Genomic DNA, 16168 nt, shown 5'->3' on the forward strand with positions numbered 1-16168 from the left:
GGAGCCACCCAGACAGATGGGCGGCATATTATTATTATTATTATTATTATTATTATTATTATTATTATTAACCTTTCCTCCAAGGAGCTGGCGAACATAGTTTCCCTCCTCCCCATTTTGTCCTCACAACAACCCTGTGAGGTAGGTTAGGCTGAGAGTGAGTGACTGGCCCCAGGTCACCCAGTCAGTGAGCTTCATGGCCAGGTGGGGATTTGAACCCTGGTCTTCCAGGTCCTAGTCCAACACTCTAACCACTACACAACACTGCCCACGGGGAAGTTTCTCACGTGGTCTCAAGACAAGGGGTTTCGCAATTACTGAAATGTTTCATAAACATGCAAGAAGGGCCCCTCCAGACCTGTGTTTTGTTGCAGGTGCATTTTGCAACAAGTTCTTGACGCAGTTTTAATGCATTAGTGGTGAATTTGTCCTACTTAGTTTGTTCTGCAGTGCTTCCCCAGTTGTTGTTGTTCAGTCATTCAGTCGTGTCCGACTCTTCATGACCCCATGGACCAGAGCACGCCAGGCATGCCTATCCTTCACTGCCTCTCGCAGTTTGGCCAAACTCATGTTAGCAGCTTCAAGAACACTGTCCAACCATCTCATCCTCTGTCGTCCCCTTCTCCTTGTGCCCTCCATCTTTCCCAGCATCAGGGTCTTTTCTAGGGAGTCTTCTCTTCTCATGAGGTGGCCAAAGTACTGGAGCCTCAACTTCAGGATCTGTCCTTCTAGTGAGCACTCAGGGCTGATTTCTTTGAGAATGGATAGGTTTGATCTTCCTGCAGTCCATGGGACTCTCAAGAGTCTCCTCCAGCACCATACAAGGAGAGCTGGGTCTAAATAAGCAGGTCTGCGGCTGCGGTATGTAGCCTGAGAGCTCCTACAGATTTCATTTTCATTGCAAAGTCATGATTATTTGTGCTCACTATGCTATTGTGGGGTGGTCATGCCCAAAACCACTTTCAATACTATCTGTGTGTGCGCAAAAGTTTGGGGGCAGTCACACTGCTTCATTACCAGTCAGTTTTTATCGCAAAACGTGAGAGAGATAGAGGTTCTTGATTTCTGGAGGTCAAGGATTGCATGGGATGTGGAAGAACTACAGAACTACAGCCAGTGTGAAAAAAGGATGGAAAATGTTTGCTTCCTTTCAGAGGGAGCTTTGATGAAACCACTACAAAGTTCTGTGTTGGATGCGTGACGGAGGCCGTCGAATATTTGCATTACATCAGTGTGATCTACAGGGACTTGAAGCCCGAAAATTTAATTTTGGACGCTCAAGGATATATAAAGCTGGTGAGTTTGTGGTTGGTTGGTTTGTTTTTCTTTAATGCCCATAACTGTACTGCAGGGAGAAACTTGTTTTTCATCCAGTGCCATGCCCATTAAAGGGAAATTTTAAGAGCACTTAATCCTTCAAACCTCTATAGCACTCAACCCAAGGGTTAGGAAGGAATATTATTCCCCTGGGTGTGTCGATTCCACCCCCTTCCTCCCAGGTTACAATTTTAATTCACAAGAATCTTCCTGTAAATTGCGTGCTTGATCCTCGAGTTCAGCAATTGTGGGAGGCCTCCTGGGTCAGATCTGGGCCTCTGAGGAATATCGTTTGCCATCCCAAAGTCAAAGGGAACATTCACAAAGAAAAGAAACTTCCTTGCACTCCACTTGGGTAGAGTGAGGATGGAAACCAGCAAGCGACCCATAATCTCCTCCTTCCTGGACCACCCAGTTTCCGATTGACAAATTGCACCCGTATTTTCACGCAGACTCTTCATAGGTTCTTGACATAGCTGTGTGCAGCAGAACCAAAGTACCCCCTCAGAATGCTAAGGTGAAAATAGGATAATGGAAAGGGCCGTAGCTCAGTATACATGCCAAGGTCAAGATTCAACCCCTGGTGTCTCCAAGTTGGGCTGGGAAAGACTTTTGTCCGAAACCATGGAGAGCTGCTACTGGTTCGGGTAGACTAGGGTTTCCCAAACTTGGGTCTCCAGCCTGGACTACAACTCCCATGATCCCTAGCTAGCAGGACCAGTGTCACTGCTTCCTGAGGGAACGAGTTCCATAATTTAACTATGTGCTGGGGATGTAAAAGACTTTTCTGGAAGTCAGTGTAGGCACCAAGCTGGCAGAGGAAGCAGGAACAGATGGAAGAGAAAAGCAACCTGTTTTGTATTGAAGTTCTCACCCTAGGCCACTAGGGGTGTGTGTATATAGTTCATTCTGCTGCAGTTTTCACTCAGGTCTGCACATGCAAATGAAGGATTGAAATGTGACGTTCAGGGATTGGGTAACTACAGAAAGTTGTTACTGTTGCATTGTAGCTGAGTTCTATATAAGCAGGCTGCTGAGCCCTTCAGCTCACTTCTGTTCCAGCCTGAGAATAAACAAGAGCTGCCTGAAAATCACTGTGTTGTCTGCTGTGTCCACCCACAACTTAACACAACCTTTTCGCCATCCTGTGCATTTTAAGTACAGCGGTACCTTGGTTCTCAAACGCCTTGGTACTCAAACAACTTGGAACCCAAACACTGCAAACCCAGAAGTAAGTGTTCCGGTTTGCGAACTGTTTTCGGAAGCCGAACATGCTCCGTTTTGAGTGTTAGGCTTCCATTTTGAGTGCCACACTTCCGTTTTGAATGTTACGCTGGTGTCTGTCTGTTTTTGCTATTTATTTTGTGTTTTTGTTTTTGCGGCTCTTTTTTTGTTTTGTTTTTGTGACTGTGGAACCCAGTTCAACTACTGATTGATTGTGTGACCGCAGTACATTGTTTATTGCTTTCATTTAATGGATCAATGGTTTCGTTAGATAGTAAAACCCATGTTCAATTGCTGTTTTAGGGGTTGTTTTCTAAAAGTCTGGAATGGACTTTGCATTTTGCATTACTTTCTATGGGAAAGTGCCCCTTGTTTTGGTTTTGGTTTTGGAATGGACTTCCGGAACGGATTATGTTTGAGAACCAAGGTACCACCGTAAATGGCAGCCCACTGCCCTTGGCTTTCCAAAGCCCACTTGTAAATGCCCTGGGTTGCGCAGAGCCAGCATGGCAGCTCTGGGCTTTGGAGCCACACTCCATAGCCCAGCCCTAGTGGGCTTGATGCTGCAAATGAGAACAGCCAAAGCTAAATGTCTCACTGTCTGATAATAGTATTTGCCCTTCCCCCCCATGAGGTTGATTTTGGGTTTGCTAAGAAGATTGGAGCTGGGCAAAAGACCTGGACATTCTGTGGCACTCCCGAATACGTTGCCCCTGAAGTCATCCTGAATAAAGGACACGATTTCAGCGTGGACTTCTGGTCTCTTGGTATCCTAGTGTATGAGCTGCTGACAGGAAAGTAAGTGCCAAGTCAGTTACCCCAGGAATCACTGCTTCTATGAACTCTTTACACAAATAGGTTATTTGTTGTTGTTTTGCTTGGTTATGTTGAGAGTCCATATTGCAGAGCCCACACTTTATAGCTGGGGAGAGGAACCTTTTAAAAAAAAAAATGAGAGCTGTTATTGTGGATATAATTGGGGAGTGGGGGGCTGCATGCCAACAATGGGCAGGGGTGAAGCCATTTGTGGGTGGGGCCAGAGCCAAAAGTGGGAGGAGCCACTCCTTTTTTCTCTTTCTGCCACCCTCTTTCTCTCTCCCATTTTCTTGAACTCCCTGCTCTCTATCTTCCCCCCTGTCCTGGGGGGGGGGATGTTCAATCCCCAGTATCTTCATTTAAAAGCACCAGGTAGCAGGCCATAGATTCATAGAATTGTAGAGTTGGAAGAGACCACAAGGGTCATCTAGTCCAACCCGGTGGAAGAGACCCTGGATTGCTGCTACCAATCAGAGTAGACAATGCTGGGCTGCTAGGACAGATAGCGGGACTTCCTATAAAACAGCTTCCTGCGAATTTTACCTGTATCTAAAATAGAATTTCTCTTTTGTCATTACTAACTCCTTTTTTACTCGAGCATTTTTCTTTTTCTTTTCCTTCTCCCCCCCCTCCCCCCATGCATTTCTAAAAATCGTGACATTTACTCTAGTCCTCCATTTTCTGGGGTCGACCAAATGATGACCTACAATTTGATTCTGAAAGGCGTCGAAAGGCTTGATTTTCCCAGGATAATAACAAAGCGGCCTGAAGATTTGATTCGGCGGCTCTGCAGGTGAGGAGGGCAATTTTGTCGCGAAGGTATGAAAAGAATACTTTAGCAGTGTTACATTCTGCCAGGCGCCTAAAATCAAAGCTTGTTAAACTTAAGCCAAAACCTATCTTCTCTCTTTTTTGAAGCAAAAAAACAACAACATCCTTCTGAGGTGTTTGGGTGTTAACTATTAAACTGAGTGTGTGTGTGTGTTTTAATTGCATTGTTTGCTTAATAATAATACAATAATACAACACCTTTACTGGCATAAATAAGACAACAACCATAAGCCCTCTGTATATGCTAAAATTCTAAGACATACGATATAAAATAAAAGGGGGGGGGGAGAAGGAGAGGGGGAGAGATCTTTGACAACTGCTGTTATTCAGGCCAGAGCGCCCCAGATTTTACTTCAAAAATCCTAGTCAGAAATTGTGCCATAACTCTAGTGACTCCAGGAGAATCATCCCTCAACAAGAACTGGACTACGAGTTGTTTATTAGAGGGGGCCCTGAGCCATAGAGAGGACATCGAAGAATCTTCAGTTTGCTTAATGTTTAGGCTACCGGGTGTGAGATACTTTATTATTTATTCTACCGTGCAATTCCATTCAAGTATTGCTACTTGATTGCTCTGTCCACTTTGGGCATTCTGAGTGAAGGTAGATTTGCACAATCAAAGTGTATAGCCAGGCTGCCTATTTATGCTCAGGCAACTTTTGCACAGACCCAAAGCCTCACTTGGGGCCTGTTGTCTCTCCGACTCTTCTCTTCAGATTAGGCTGCACTTGTTTCTGTGTTAATCAGCTGCATTTTGGCTTCCCTGTTCACATTAAAATCTTCCTCGCAAGTTGCTAGGCAACCAACGTAAAACCGAAGACGTGGATTGGAAGTCACTGCCAGTTCGCCACTTGAAGGCTGAGGTTCTGAGGCCTTTCCCTTGTTTCAGAGGCCTGCTTCTTGGGTCTTTGGATTGGCACGTCCCATTCTTGCAAGTCCATTGCACACGGAGCAGTGGATTCAAACTACAAGAAAGAAGATTCCACCTAAACATTAGGAAGAACTTCCTGACAGTAAGAGCTGTTCGACAGTGGGATTTGCTGCCAAGGAGTGTGGTGGAGTATCCTTCTTTGGAGGTCTTTAAGCGGAGGCTTGACAGCCATCTGTCAGGAATGCTTTGATGGTGTTTCCTGCTTGGCAGGGGGTTGGACTGGATGGCCCTTGTGGTCTCTTCCAACTCTATGATTCTATGGAAGTAAAAAAAAAAACCCAACGCAGGTGATTCAAAGGCCTTGCTGAAGCTGAGCCAGCCCAGATCTAGGCTGTTCCTGGATGGGAGACCACCTGGAGACAGGCATCTGCCACCAAAGAAAGAGACAGAAAACCAGGAAAACGGGAAAATCAAGGTTGCTGCAGAAGAGCACATGGACCCTGATTCAGGACCTCTCTTCCAGGTCTTCTGTTTGCCCCACTTCAAGCAAACTGGATTCATTGACTCAGCACCTCAGTGTCCTGAATGAAACCCCCCCCATCTGTTCATGCTCTTAGCCTCCTGTCTTATAATTAACTACAAACCTGCAGCAGTTTTAATATGGCACACAGAGTACAAGAAGCTTCTACTCTGCTATACCTCGAGTGTGCAAAGTAGCAATGATCAGGGCATTTGTGCCGCACTCTTTGCAGTAAGGATGAGTCGTCGCCTTTGGCTTTTATCATTTCTTCTGTTGTGGGGGTGGGGGGGTTGGTTTTTACAGCCTCGGCCCCCTCCCCTATCAAGAGAAAAGATATCCCTTGCATCTTGGTCAGAGATGACACAATGAGGCAACAAAGAAAACAAGGCAAACTGTTGATCTCTATTGATCTGTTTGCAAGTAGAGTCTCTCCATGCAAAGAGGTGAGGGAGCCCAGAACAAAGTGGTGTGACAACTTTTAAAGACTGTAGGGATTGCCCAACCCCTTAGCCAAAGACCACCTACAAGCATCATACAAGCATCACAGAAGTCTGATTGGATAGTTATCAATACAGTGGTACCTTGGGTTACATACGCTTCAGTTTACATACTCTGCTAACCCAGAAATAACGCTTCAGGATAAGAACAGAAATCGTGCTCTGGTGGTGCAGTGGCAGCGGAAGGCCCCATTAGCTAAAGTGGTGCTTCAGGTTAAGAACAGTTTCAGGTTAAAAACGGACCTCCGGAACGAATTAAGTACGTAACCAGAGTTACCACTGTATTTGTTAAACCTGTTTCACAGAGGGGAGGCTCGGGAAAAAATTCCTGCTATGCGACTAGGGGAGTCTCAAGGCTGGCTAGGGATAAACATGGCCACTTTGTTGCTCTCTGTACCCTTTCAGCTCAGGTTTTACTGGTAAAAGTGATATTTCATCAAGAAACTGGCAGGTTCATTGAGAAAATGGGTCCAAATAGGCGCATCTGGAAACTTTGCCGCTATTTAACTGAGCCATGCTTCAAAGGCCATTTTGCACCACCTGTAGGTTTTGACATTTTGTGGACATGTGTACTTGTAAATGCACTTATTCCCATACATTTATGATGATACGTCATTGATTTTTCATAACACTTCTCTATCTCTCGCTTGAGAGAGAAGTTGCCGAGGGTGTTTCAAGCCATGGGTAGGGAGCGCATCATGAACATGGATTCCGGCTGCTGGAGCTGGGGAAGTCACATACTCCCCCCCCCACACACACACCTACTTGCAAATATAGGGAGCCCAACAAAATGAACATTACTAGAAATCAGCCCCACTTTCTGTCGACCAAGACCATTTTATTTATAAGGTCATGTGAAAGTTTCTCTGCCTTGATTTTAAATATACAGCTGGTGCAAATGGAGTCCTTGGAATTTTCAAGAGTCCTTGGAATTTTCAAATCTGCTTGCTAACAGGCAACTGAAGGGCACCAAGTTGGGGAAGGCTGATTTAGGTATATATATATATGTAGGATCCAACCTGTTGAATTGCATTAGAACACAGATAGAAGAAAGGACAAGTGTCAAAGAATACATTAAAAAACATTGTTCTGGAATCAACATATCAATATGCAATGAATGAAATTTATAGAGGAAATATCTGAGAAGAAATTGGTGTAAGAATAGGTAGAATAATATTGATAACACATTGAACAGAAGAGGAATATGCAATGGATGTCACACATAGGTGGAGGGAAGTCAAGATTTATGTTTTTATGTTTCGCTTAGTTTTCTTTTCTTTTTTGTTTTCTTTTAAAGAAATTAAGGAGATGTATGTATATATTTTGAATATTTTCAGTAAGTTTGCTTTATGTTCGGTTGTGTGTTTGTGTGTATTGTACTTATCAATAAAAAAGGAAATGGAACACATGTAAAAAGAAGAAGAAGAATTGCATTAGAACACGGAAGGTGATAGTATTATTAAATTACGAAGCCTCCAAATTATGGAGCATTGACTTTGCTTTTGTTTTGTTTTGTTTATAGGCAAAATCCTACCGAGAGGTTAGGAAATCTGAAGAATGGTATCCATGATATTAAGAGGCATAGGTAAGGAAAGGAACGGCGGGGTTCCTTGCAAACCAGGGTCACTTCTTTTTCTCCTGCTTTTGTCTCTAATGCTGTAGCACAGAGGAGGAACATGGAAGTCTTTTTGTGGCCACAAAGGCAGGATGGAGGTGTGATGTTGTTTCCTTCCAAGATAGATGCACCTCTTGTCTTATAACCACTGAAGCCTGCTTCACTGATCTTCTTGTTCTGAAACTTCCTTCCTAGGTGGCTGAATGGTTTTAACTGGGAAGGACTCAAGGCAAGGAAGTTAACATCTCCTTTAAAAAGAGAGGTACTGAGCACATCATACTGTGTGTCATTAAATGCTTGTCATTTGACAATTTGCACAAGGGTGAAGTCTTGTTTGCATCAGGAGAGCCGAGGCGGGGATTTGAACTCTGGTCTCACAGAACCTCTCTCCCACGTCAACGGCGCTTGATTTCATTTGGGCAGGATCAGTGGATAGTTGCAATGAGTGCCATTGCCTGGCATGATGCTATCCCAGTATGCTTTGGGAATGTGGCTAGGAAGTCGGGCAAAGCCTATCTGCCTTAAATGCCAGTGGGGTTGGACTAGGTGATGATAATGATCATGATGATAGTAATAATTTTATTATTTCTACCCCACACATCTGACTGGGCTGCCCCAGCCACTCTGGGTAGCTCCTAGCATATCCAGAAACATAATCAAACATTAAAAACTTCCCTAAACAGGGCTGCCTTCAGATGTCTTCTAAAAGTTGTATAGTTGTTTATTTCCTTGATATCTGATGGGAGGCGTTCCACAGAGCGGGCGCCACTACCGAGAAGGCCCTCTGCCTGGTTCCCTGTAACCTCACTTCTTGCAATGAAGGAACTGCCAGAAGGCCCTCGGAGCTGGACCTCAGTGTCCGGGCTGATAATTATGATTCTGTAACTGCTTTTTGCCTGGTGTCGCCCTTAAGAATTTCTTTACACGTGTTTCTTTTGCAGCTTTCTGGTCCGATGGATTACAGCTACTTCGACCGATACCCTCCTGAACAGGGAACCCCACCAGATGAGCTTTCAGGCTGGGATAAAGACTTCTAAGAAGAGAAAAGAAGAGGCAGGCTTATAGATCAACAAATACGAGCATCCACAGATTTTTTGTACTAATCATATAACGTAATTGTTAGGAGCCCAACCCAGCTGCATTCAGATCAAGGAGACTTCTGCATTTAGAGTAGCTGGATAACAGGCGCCGACTCGCCCCCCCCTCTCCCCAATTTGCTTTGCAACTTCACAGCATGATGGGTTAGTCCTTTGAAAGATGGGGCAGTGGCAGTGGCAAGAAGCATCACTCCCTGTTTAATTGCAAATGGAAGTTCTTCATCTCTCGTAGAGATGTGCGACACAGTCATTGAGTCAGAATGCTGCTCCCTCTGCTACTCCTTGCATAATGCCACCTAGTAGTACCTCGGAAGTCGAACGGAATCCGTTCCGGAAGTCCATTCGACTTCCAAAGCTCCTGCAGCCATTCGGGAGCCGCGGAAGCCGCATCGGACGTTTGGGTTCCAAAGAACATTCACAAACCAGAACAGTCACTTCTGGGTTTGCTGCTCTTCAGGAGCCAAAATGTTCGACTTGCAAGGCATTTGGGATCCAAGGTATGGCTGTATTGGCGACCGTGAGCCCTCAGTATGAGGAATGAAAGGACGCAGGAGATGTCGGAAGCAGAGCAGCATGCTGAACGGCTTCGTGGAGGCGGCCTATTCCGGCCAACTTCCAGGGTAAACAAAATCCACACTTAAAAGTAGCTTTTTAAATATCCCACTCATGTTGCGATGGACAGAAGCACTCAGGAGCCAAGCTGTATTTTAAGTAGGGCTTTATTCCACTTGCAGTCTTGCATCAGTGTAATGCAGTCTTCTTAACACCCAGGAATCGGCATTCACAGGTGGGATTACTGCATATGCATATGCGCCATACATGTGCACTCCTACAGAAAAATGCTATTAATATCAGTGCAGAGAGGAGCTAAAAGGATTGTGTAATATGGCCAGCTTACAGTTTCAACAAGAAAGTCAATTATTGCAGAACAATTACGTTCAGTATGGTAGACTTTCCCCCCAAATAACTATTCTCTGTGTGTGGGGTATATATCGATTTCAGGATATATTTCTGACGTCAATTCCTGTGCATTATTGGCACCTCACAACACATTGAAAAACCATGAAGTGCAGCGTCAAAGAGCTGGAATTGGCTGCAGCTCCTCGCTTAGTATATGGCTAGTGCGGGAACTTGTTTTCACTGCCCTTAGGTTTTGACATTTCCTAATATTTTTGTCGGTCTGCCTGGGGCAGGTGGAAACTGGAAACCAACAGGTCCCTAGAGGGTCACATCTTACCCACTTGGGCATAAAGCATTACTCCTTTCTTGACCGGCCATGTTTTAACAGAGAGAGATTTTTAAAAGCATAGGTCCTGTTTCTATTTTGTAGAAAATGTTTAGTCTTCCATTCTAATTAAAAAAACAACAAGAAGCTGAATTAGAATTAGAAATCAAAGACCTTTTTATTTCATTCATTGTGGAGCAGTGGCTTGATGGCAAAAATGCAGAGAGCGATAAAAGGAAGCTGCCATATTTCACATCAGGCCATCTAGCTCAGTGTTGTCAACACTGGCTGGCAGCAGCTCTCCAGTGTGGTCTTTCCCAGCCCTACCGGCAGATGCTAGAAAATGAACTTGGGCAGATGAAGCATGTGCTCTGGCCTTTCCAAGATCTAATGCCAGTGGCCAGAGGTTCATGAAGGAGATACTTACCAGGGATCCTACAAGGGTGGCATAATGAAGTCTTGTTGGAGTACACAGCCAGCTTGAGGATTCGCTGCTGTTGCCTTGTGACAATGGCTGGGTACGAAGGCAGTGGCCTGCTTTCTAAACCCACCACGGGGAGATTGTGCCACAGCCGTAGCATTTGACCACCTGGTGCAATAATGAACTAGAGGGAAGTCAGCACGAATCAAAGTTCCCACTTGCTTCTGAATCTTAGGAGCAGCGGCTGTTGATAACATTATTTTTTTCCAAAAATTGGTGCAACACGGCAGGACCGTGAGCAACGGAAAAGGCGCCACTGGGGTCGTTGTCAGATAATATAATTCACACACTCAACGCCCAGTACCTCCAGTTACAAGATCGCTCCTGGCAAGGCTGGGAAGATTTGTGCCTGGGATTTTGGGGAGTTGCTGCCAGGCAAAGGAGACCTTCCTGGGCGAGGGGGGGTCTGTCTCTGTATAAGGCAGCTGCAGATAATAATAATAATAATAATTTATTTATTTATACCCTGCCCACTCTGGGTGGCTTCTAACAAACTATTAAAATACAATAGTCCTTCAGATATTAAAAGCTTCCCTAAACAGTGCTGCCTTCAGATGCCTTCTAAAAGTCTAGTAGTTGTTTTTTCCTTTGACATCTGGTGAGAGGGCGTTCCACAGGGCGGGTGCCACTACCGAGAAGGCCCTCTGCCTGGTTCCCTGTAACTTGGCTTCTCGCAGCGAGGGAACGGCCAGAAGGCCCTCGGCGCTCACTGTCTAGGCAGAATGATGGGGGGTGGAGACGCTACTGGGCCGAGGCCATTTAGGGCTTTAAAGGTCAGCACTAACACTTTGAACTGTGCTTGGAAACATACTGGGAGCCAATGTAGGTCTTTCAAGACTGGTATTATGTGGTCTCGGCAGCCGTTCCTAGTCACCAGTCTGTCACCTTCAAAGCTAGCCCTATGTAGAGCTCATTGCAGTAGTCCAAGCAGGAGACTAGAGCATGCGCCACTCTGGTGAGACAGTCTGCGGGCAGGTAGCATCTCAGCCTGAGTACCAGATGGAGCTGGTAGACAGCTGCCCTGGACACAGAATTGACCTGCGCCTCCATGGACAGCTGTGAGTCCAAAATGACTCCCAGGCTGCACAACTGGTCCTTCAGGGGCACAGCTACCCCATTCAGGACCAGGGAGTCCTCCACACCTGCCTGCCTCCTGTCCCCCCAAAACAGTACTTCTGCCTTGTCAGGATTCAAGGCAGGGATGGGAAATGTATTGGGCCTTCGGCTGTTATTGAACCACAGCTCCCATCAGCCCTAGTTAGCACAGCCAATGCTCAAGGATAATTGGAGTTGTAGTCCTTGTAGTGTCTAGCGGGGCACCTGGTTACTCATTGCTGATCCTATAGAAACTACTCAAGTGCTTGCAGGTACCAGTTAGTAATACCAAAGACTGTGCGGTGTCTCCAGGATCTGTATCTTCTTTAGTGCACGCCATCTATATTTTTGTGCCCCGTTTCTAGAAGGTATCGAAAATGTAAAAGGTGTAAAACTTTTTTTTTTAAAAAAGAAAATAGATGGGTTTTTTCCAGTTTATTTGTATATATGCCCAGTTTTCATATATGCCTATTTTTTAAACGAGAAAGTATATGTAGGTTTTATTACACAAGAGTGCTGCTGGTATGTACACACAGGGAGAGAAATGCCTTCGTCCTTTTTAAACCGGCTGTAAAATGCATTGTGTGCACAAATAAATCTATTACACGGCACCTTCAACATGCTCTGTTTGTGTTTTCCAACACCTTCCTTCATGCCTGGCCAGAATGCGGGCTTCATTGCATTGGTATTGCAACGAAGATGTATTGACTTCAGTGGGGTCTTTACTTGGGAGTAAATGCAATCTGTGGATGGAAGACATTTGTTTCGAGAAACAATTATTTGGGGAGTTTACAGTGGTGCCTCGCAAGACAAAATTAATTCGTTCCACAAGACTTTTTGTCTTGCGGAAATTTCATCTTGCGAGGCACCGTTTCCCATAGGAACGCATTAAAATTTAATTAATGCGTTCCTATGGGGGGAAAGTCCGGGGGCGCCGGTCGGAAGGGGCGCTGGCTGATCGCACCCACCATCTTGGGTGGACTGCGCACGTACGGACATGTGCAGTCCACCCAAGATGGCGGACGCGATCGGCCGGCACCCCTTCCGACCGGAGCCAAAAGGTAAGACTTTACAGCTATGGCGCCGCGCTGCATTTTAAAGGTGCAGCAGGCGAACAGCAGTGCTGCTGTTTGCCCGCTGCAGCTTTAAAACGCGGCGCGGCTCTGGTCGGAAGGGGTGCCGGCCGATCGCGCCTGCCATCTTGGGTCGACATGCGCAGTCGACCCAAGATGGCGGGCGCGATCGGCCGGCACCCCTTCCGACCGGCACCGGACTGCACCGCGTTTTAAGGCTGCAGCGGGCGAACAGCAGCGCTGCTGTTCGCTCGCTGCAGCTTTAAAACGCGGCGTGGTCCAGTGCCGGCTTACAGTGGTACTGCGCAAGACGAATTCGTCTGGTGAACCACGGCCATAGACGAATTCGTCTCGTGAGTCAACTAAAAATTTGCAAAACCCTTTCGTTTTGTGAGTTTTTCGTTGTGCGAGGCATTCGTCTTGCGGGGTACCACAGTATTATTATTATTATTATTATTATTATTATTATTATTATTATTATTATACAATAAGCCAGATTCTCAACTGGAAATAGCTTATCCACAAGGATTTTCCCCTTGGTTAAGGAGAACAAAGGAGATGATCGGTTGGGTTCTATAACAATGTTCTTTACGATCCAAAAGTAACACCTAGTATTGCATTTGGAAGTGGGTTGAAAGACAATACGAACTCTGTATGGAGCACAGGTGTAACTTGTTCCCGGTGGTGAAAACACCAGGCAGATGGAAAGTAGTTTTGTGCAGGAGATTTTGAGGGTAATTCAGATGCTGGCTTTGCTGCAAAAGGGCTAATTGCTTTGCCAACTGAATGCAGGCAGTAAATGCAAACCCACTGTTGTAGCCTTGGTCCCATCTTCAACCGCCAGATGCAGAGACCAAAGCGTCTAGAAAACAATGGAGAAGTCCCAAAGCCCATTTACTAGCCTATATTCTTTTATAAGGTGACAAAATGCAATCCTGCTCTTTCAAAGGCCAGACATCTGCTCCGTGTTTCTCTAAAGCCAAGTGACATTTTCTTGGTCGTGTTATGCCTGCAACTCCAGGCAAAAGCCGCAGCGGGGAACACACAGCTTCCAGAGTTAGGGCCTTTTTGCTGTTGCCGTTTCAAAGAAAGGTGCCGGCATGGGTTGAAAATGTGGGTGTGGGAAGCTGTGCCACTTAATCACTCATCACTTCACTAATTATATCCCCAAGGCCCATGGCACCCTTGGGCAGCTGCCAGGACCCAAGCAACCTGGCAGGGTTTGCCATGCCCACTAGTTTAAAGCAATTTTTTCCCCAGCACGCCACCTCACAAAGGATATTGGGAGAGGTTAAGGAAAGGGCAACCAAATTTATCACGGGGGTGGAACAACTATGAAGAAAGGTTGCAGCATTTGGGACACCTTAGTTTAGAGAAAAGGCAAGGAAGAGGCGACGTGATAGAAGGGCACAGAATTATTCATGCACAAAGTGGATAAAGTTTTCCTCCCTCCCTCATAATGCCTGAACTCGTGGGCATCTGAGTGTTGGAAAATACAGGACAGATATAAAGCAGAACTTTTCCACACAGGACACAATTAAACTATGGAACTCGCTCCTAACCAGGGGTGCCAACTTGAATAAAATATTTGGGCACTGCCCATTTACTTTGGTGGCCCCCCCTCAAATATTTTATTGGGGGTGGGGTGCCAAAGGGACCTTGGCCCCTGGGAGTTGGCTCCTATGCTCCTAACTTGGATTTGATTGTGGCTATTACTGCCTGCCACTGTGTTGCCAGGCTGGTCTTTGCAGTCAACTGCCTCCAATCTGGATCTGGCCAGGTTTGTAGTGTCAGATTAAACCCTCTAGGCAGTCGAAACCTGGGAGGCGGTGCGGGGGCTTGCAAATTATCTCCTAATACGCTTTTGTAATTTCCGTTCAAGCTCAAGTCAATAGTATTTTAATCCACTGTCGTGGGGCCCCTAGAAGGCATGGGGCCCCTAGACCGGTGCCTGCTCTTCCTATCTGGTAATCTGGCACTGAACATCTGAACATCTGGCTGGCCACAGAACAATTGACTTGATGGGCTTTCAGTCTGATCCAGGAGGGCAGGTATAGTATTCATACAGAACTTTGCATTAAAAGCTTCTCTCTCTTTTTTAAAAATCTTCTAAGTGCTTTAATGCCCTCCCCGCAGCATCTCAGAGAACAAACAACATGTATTTTACTTCTGTATAAATGAATACGTGCACATAAATATCACCAACCCTTTCCCACCTGAATTGCCTCTTTTCAACATAATGCTAGCCTTTTTTTTTTTATTTGGCTTTGAAGTTTTACCCAGGTCTTACCTAACATCTTTTTTGGGGGCGGAAACCTGCAATGTGCATTGAAGAATGGAAAAGAAAAGAGAACTTTGATCTCTGGAAAGTTTAGATAAAAGACTTCTCTTGCCCCTTCCTTCACCACATGGGGATTTTTCAAAAACTGTTTTATGAAAAAACTGCGCTTTTCTTTGCCGTCTTATCATTCTTTTATGGTGATACTCCGTGCAAAGAATCCGCTTCTCATAAACCAATCCTTTCTGGTGGGCCACAAACTAATTCCCATTCCCATTAAAATTTGGTTAGTTGCTCAGCCAACCCAGAAAAGGCTGTATCCGGTTTAAAACCTTAACACTTTTTAGCTCATCAAAACCAGTCTCAGTCCTTTTGTTCTCCAGAGTAGCATCCCATCCACACAGAGGAAATTCACTATTACAGGCCCCCTACATTCCTCACACCAAAATGAAATATTTCTTAACTTCAGCTAGAATGGGGGTGGGCGAATCTATCACATTTGGGTCCTCTGTGTGGTGTAGTGATTAAGAGCGGTAGACTTGTAATCTGGTGAACCGGGTTCGCATCCCCGCTCCTCCACGTGCAGCTGCTGGGTGACCTTGGGCTAGTCACACTTCTCTGAAGTCTCTCAGCCCCACTCACCTCACAGAGTGTTTGTTGTGGGGGAGGAAGGGAAAGGAGAATGTTAGCCGCTTTGTGACTCCTTCGGGTAGGGATAAAGCGGGATATCAAATCCAAACTCTTCTTCTTCTTCTTCTTCCTCTCTGTTTCTCATTTTTATTCAGTTCAGATTTTGGAATTGCAGGCAATAGGGGGTGGGAAATTTACTTATGATTGCCTCCCACTGCATTCTGTTAACAGATGCCTTCCATCAACAGAGCAACACCCATTGCATTCAACCCAATGGGCAATTTAGCAGCTTTTGGCCATCAAGAATGAGTCGCTAGCGCTGGCCACATTGGGGGAAACCTCTTCTAAGTATAGGTTCTTGCTACATTTCTGCAGCTCACTACCGTCAACCCAAGTGTCTGCCTATTGTAGTCCTGTCTAGTATTTGACTTACTATGATACATGCCCAATCTTATAGGGACTTTTGTTGCCTGGAACTGCAGGAAGTCTGTGTGGAAAGTGGTAGGAACATACAAAACTGCCTGAGTCCATCTAGCTCAGTATTGTCTATGGCATCCGCCAGCAATTTTACAGGGTTTGGGATATGAGACACTCCCAG

The 16168-nt window shown here is 45.5% G+C and overlaps 1 protein-coding gene across 1 annotated transcript in view; it reads left to right on the plus strand.

Annotated features, from left to right (window-relative positions):
* PRKG2 (protein kinase cGMP-dependent 2) overlaps positions 1–8870 on the plus strand; it is a 62781-nt gene extending 53911 nt beyond the window's left edge. The window contains exons 14-19 of the mRNA XM_033160928.1: positions 1155–1296; positions 3176–3339; positions 4028–4150; positions 7599–7661; positions 7887–7953; positions 8633–8870. Coding sequence (XP_033016819.1) covers positions 1155–1296; positions 3176–3339; positions 4028–4150; positions 7599–7661; positions 7887–7953; positions 8633–8728 — 655 coding nt within the window. The 3' untranslated portion in view covers positions 8729–8870. The remainder of the gene's footprint in view (positions 1–1154; positions 1297–3175; positions 3340–4027; positions 4151–7598; positions 7662–7886; positions 7954–8632) is intronic.
* Positions 8871–16168: the final 7298 nt, after the last annotated feature.

Source organism: Lacerta agilis, chromosome 9 (genome assembly GCF_009819535.1).
Source record: "Lacerta agilis isolate rLacAgi1 chromosome 9, rLacAgi1.pri, whole genome shotgun sequence".
Classification (NCBI taxonomy): Eukaryota; Metazoa; Chordata; class Lepidosauria; order Squamata; family Lacertidae; genus Lacerta; species Lacerta agilis.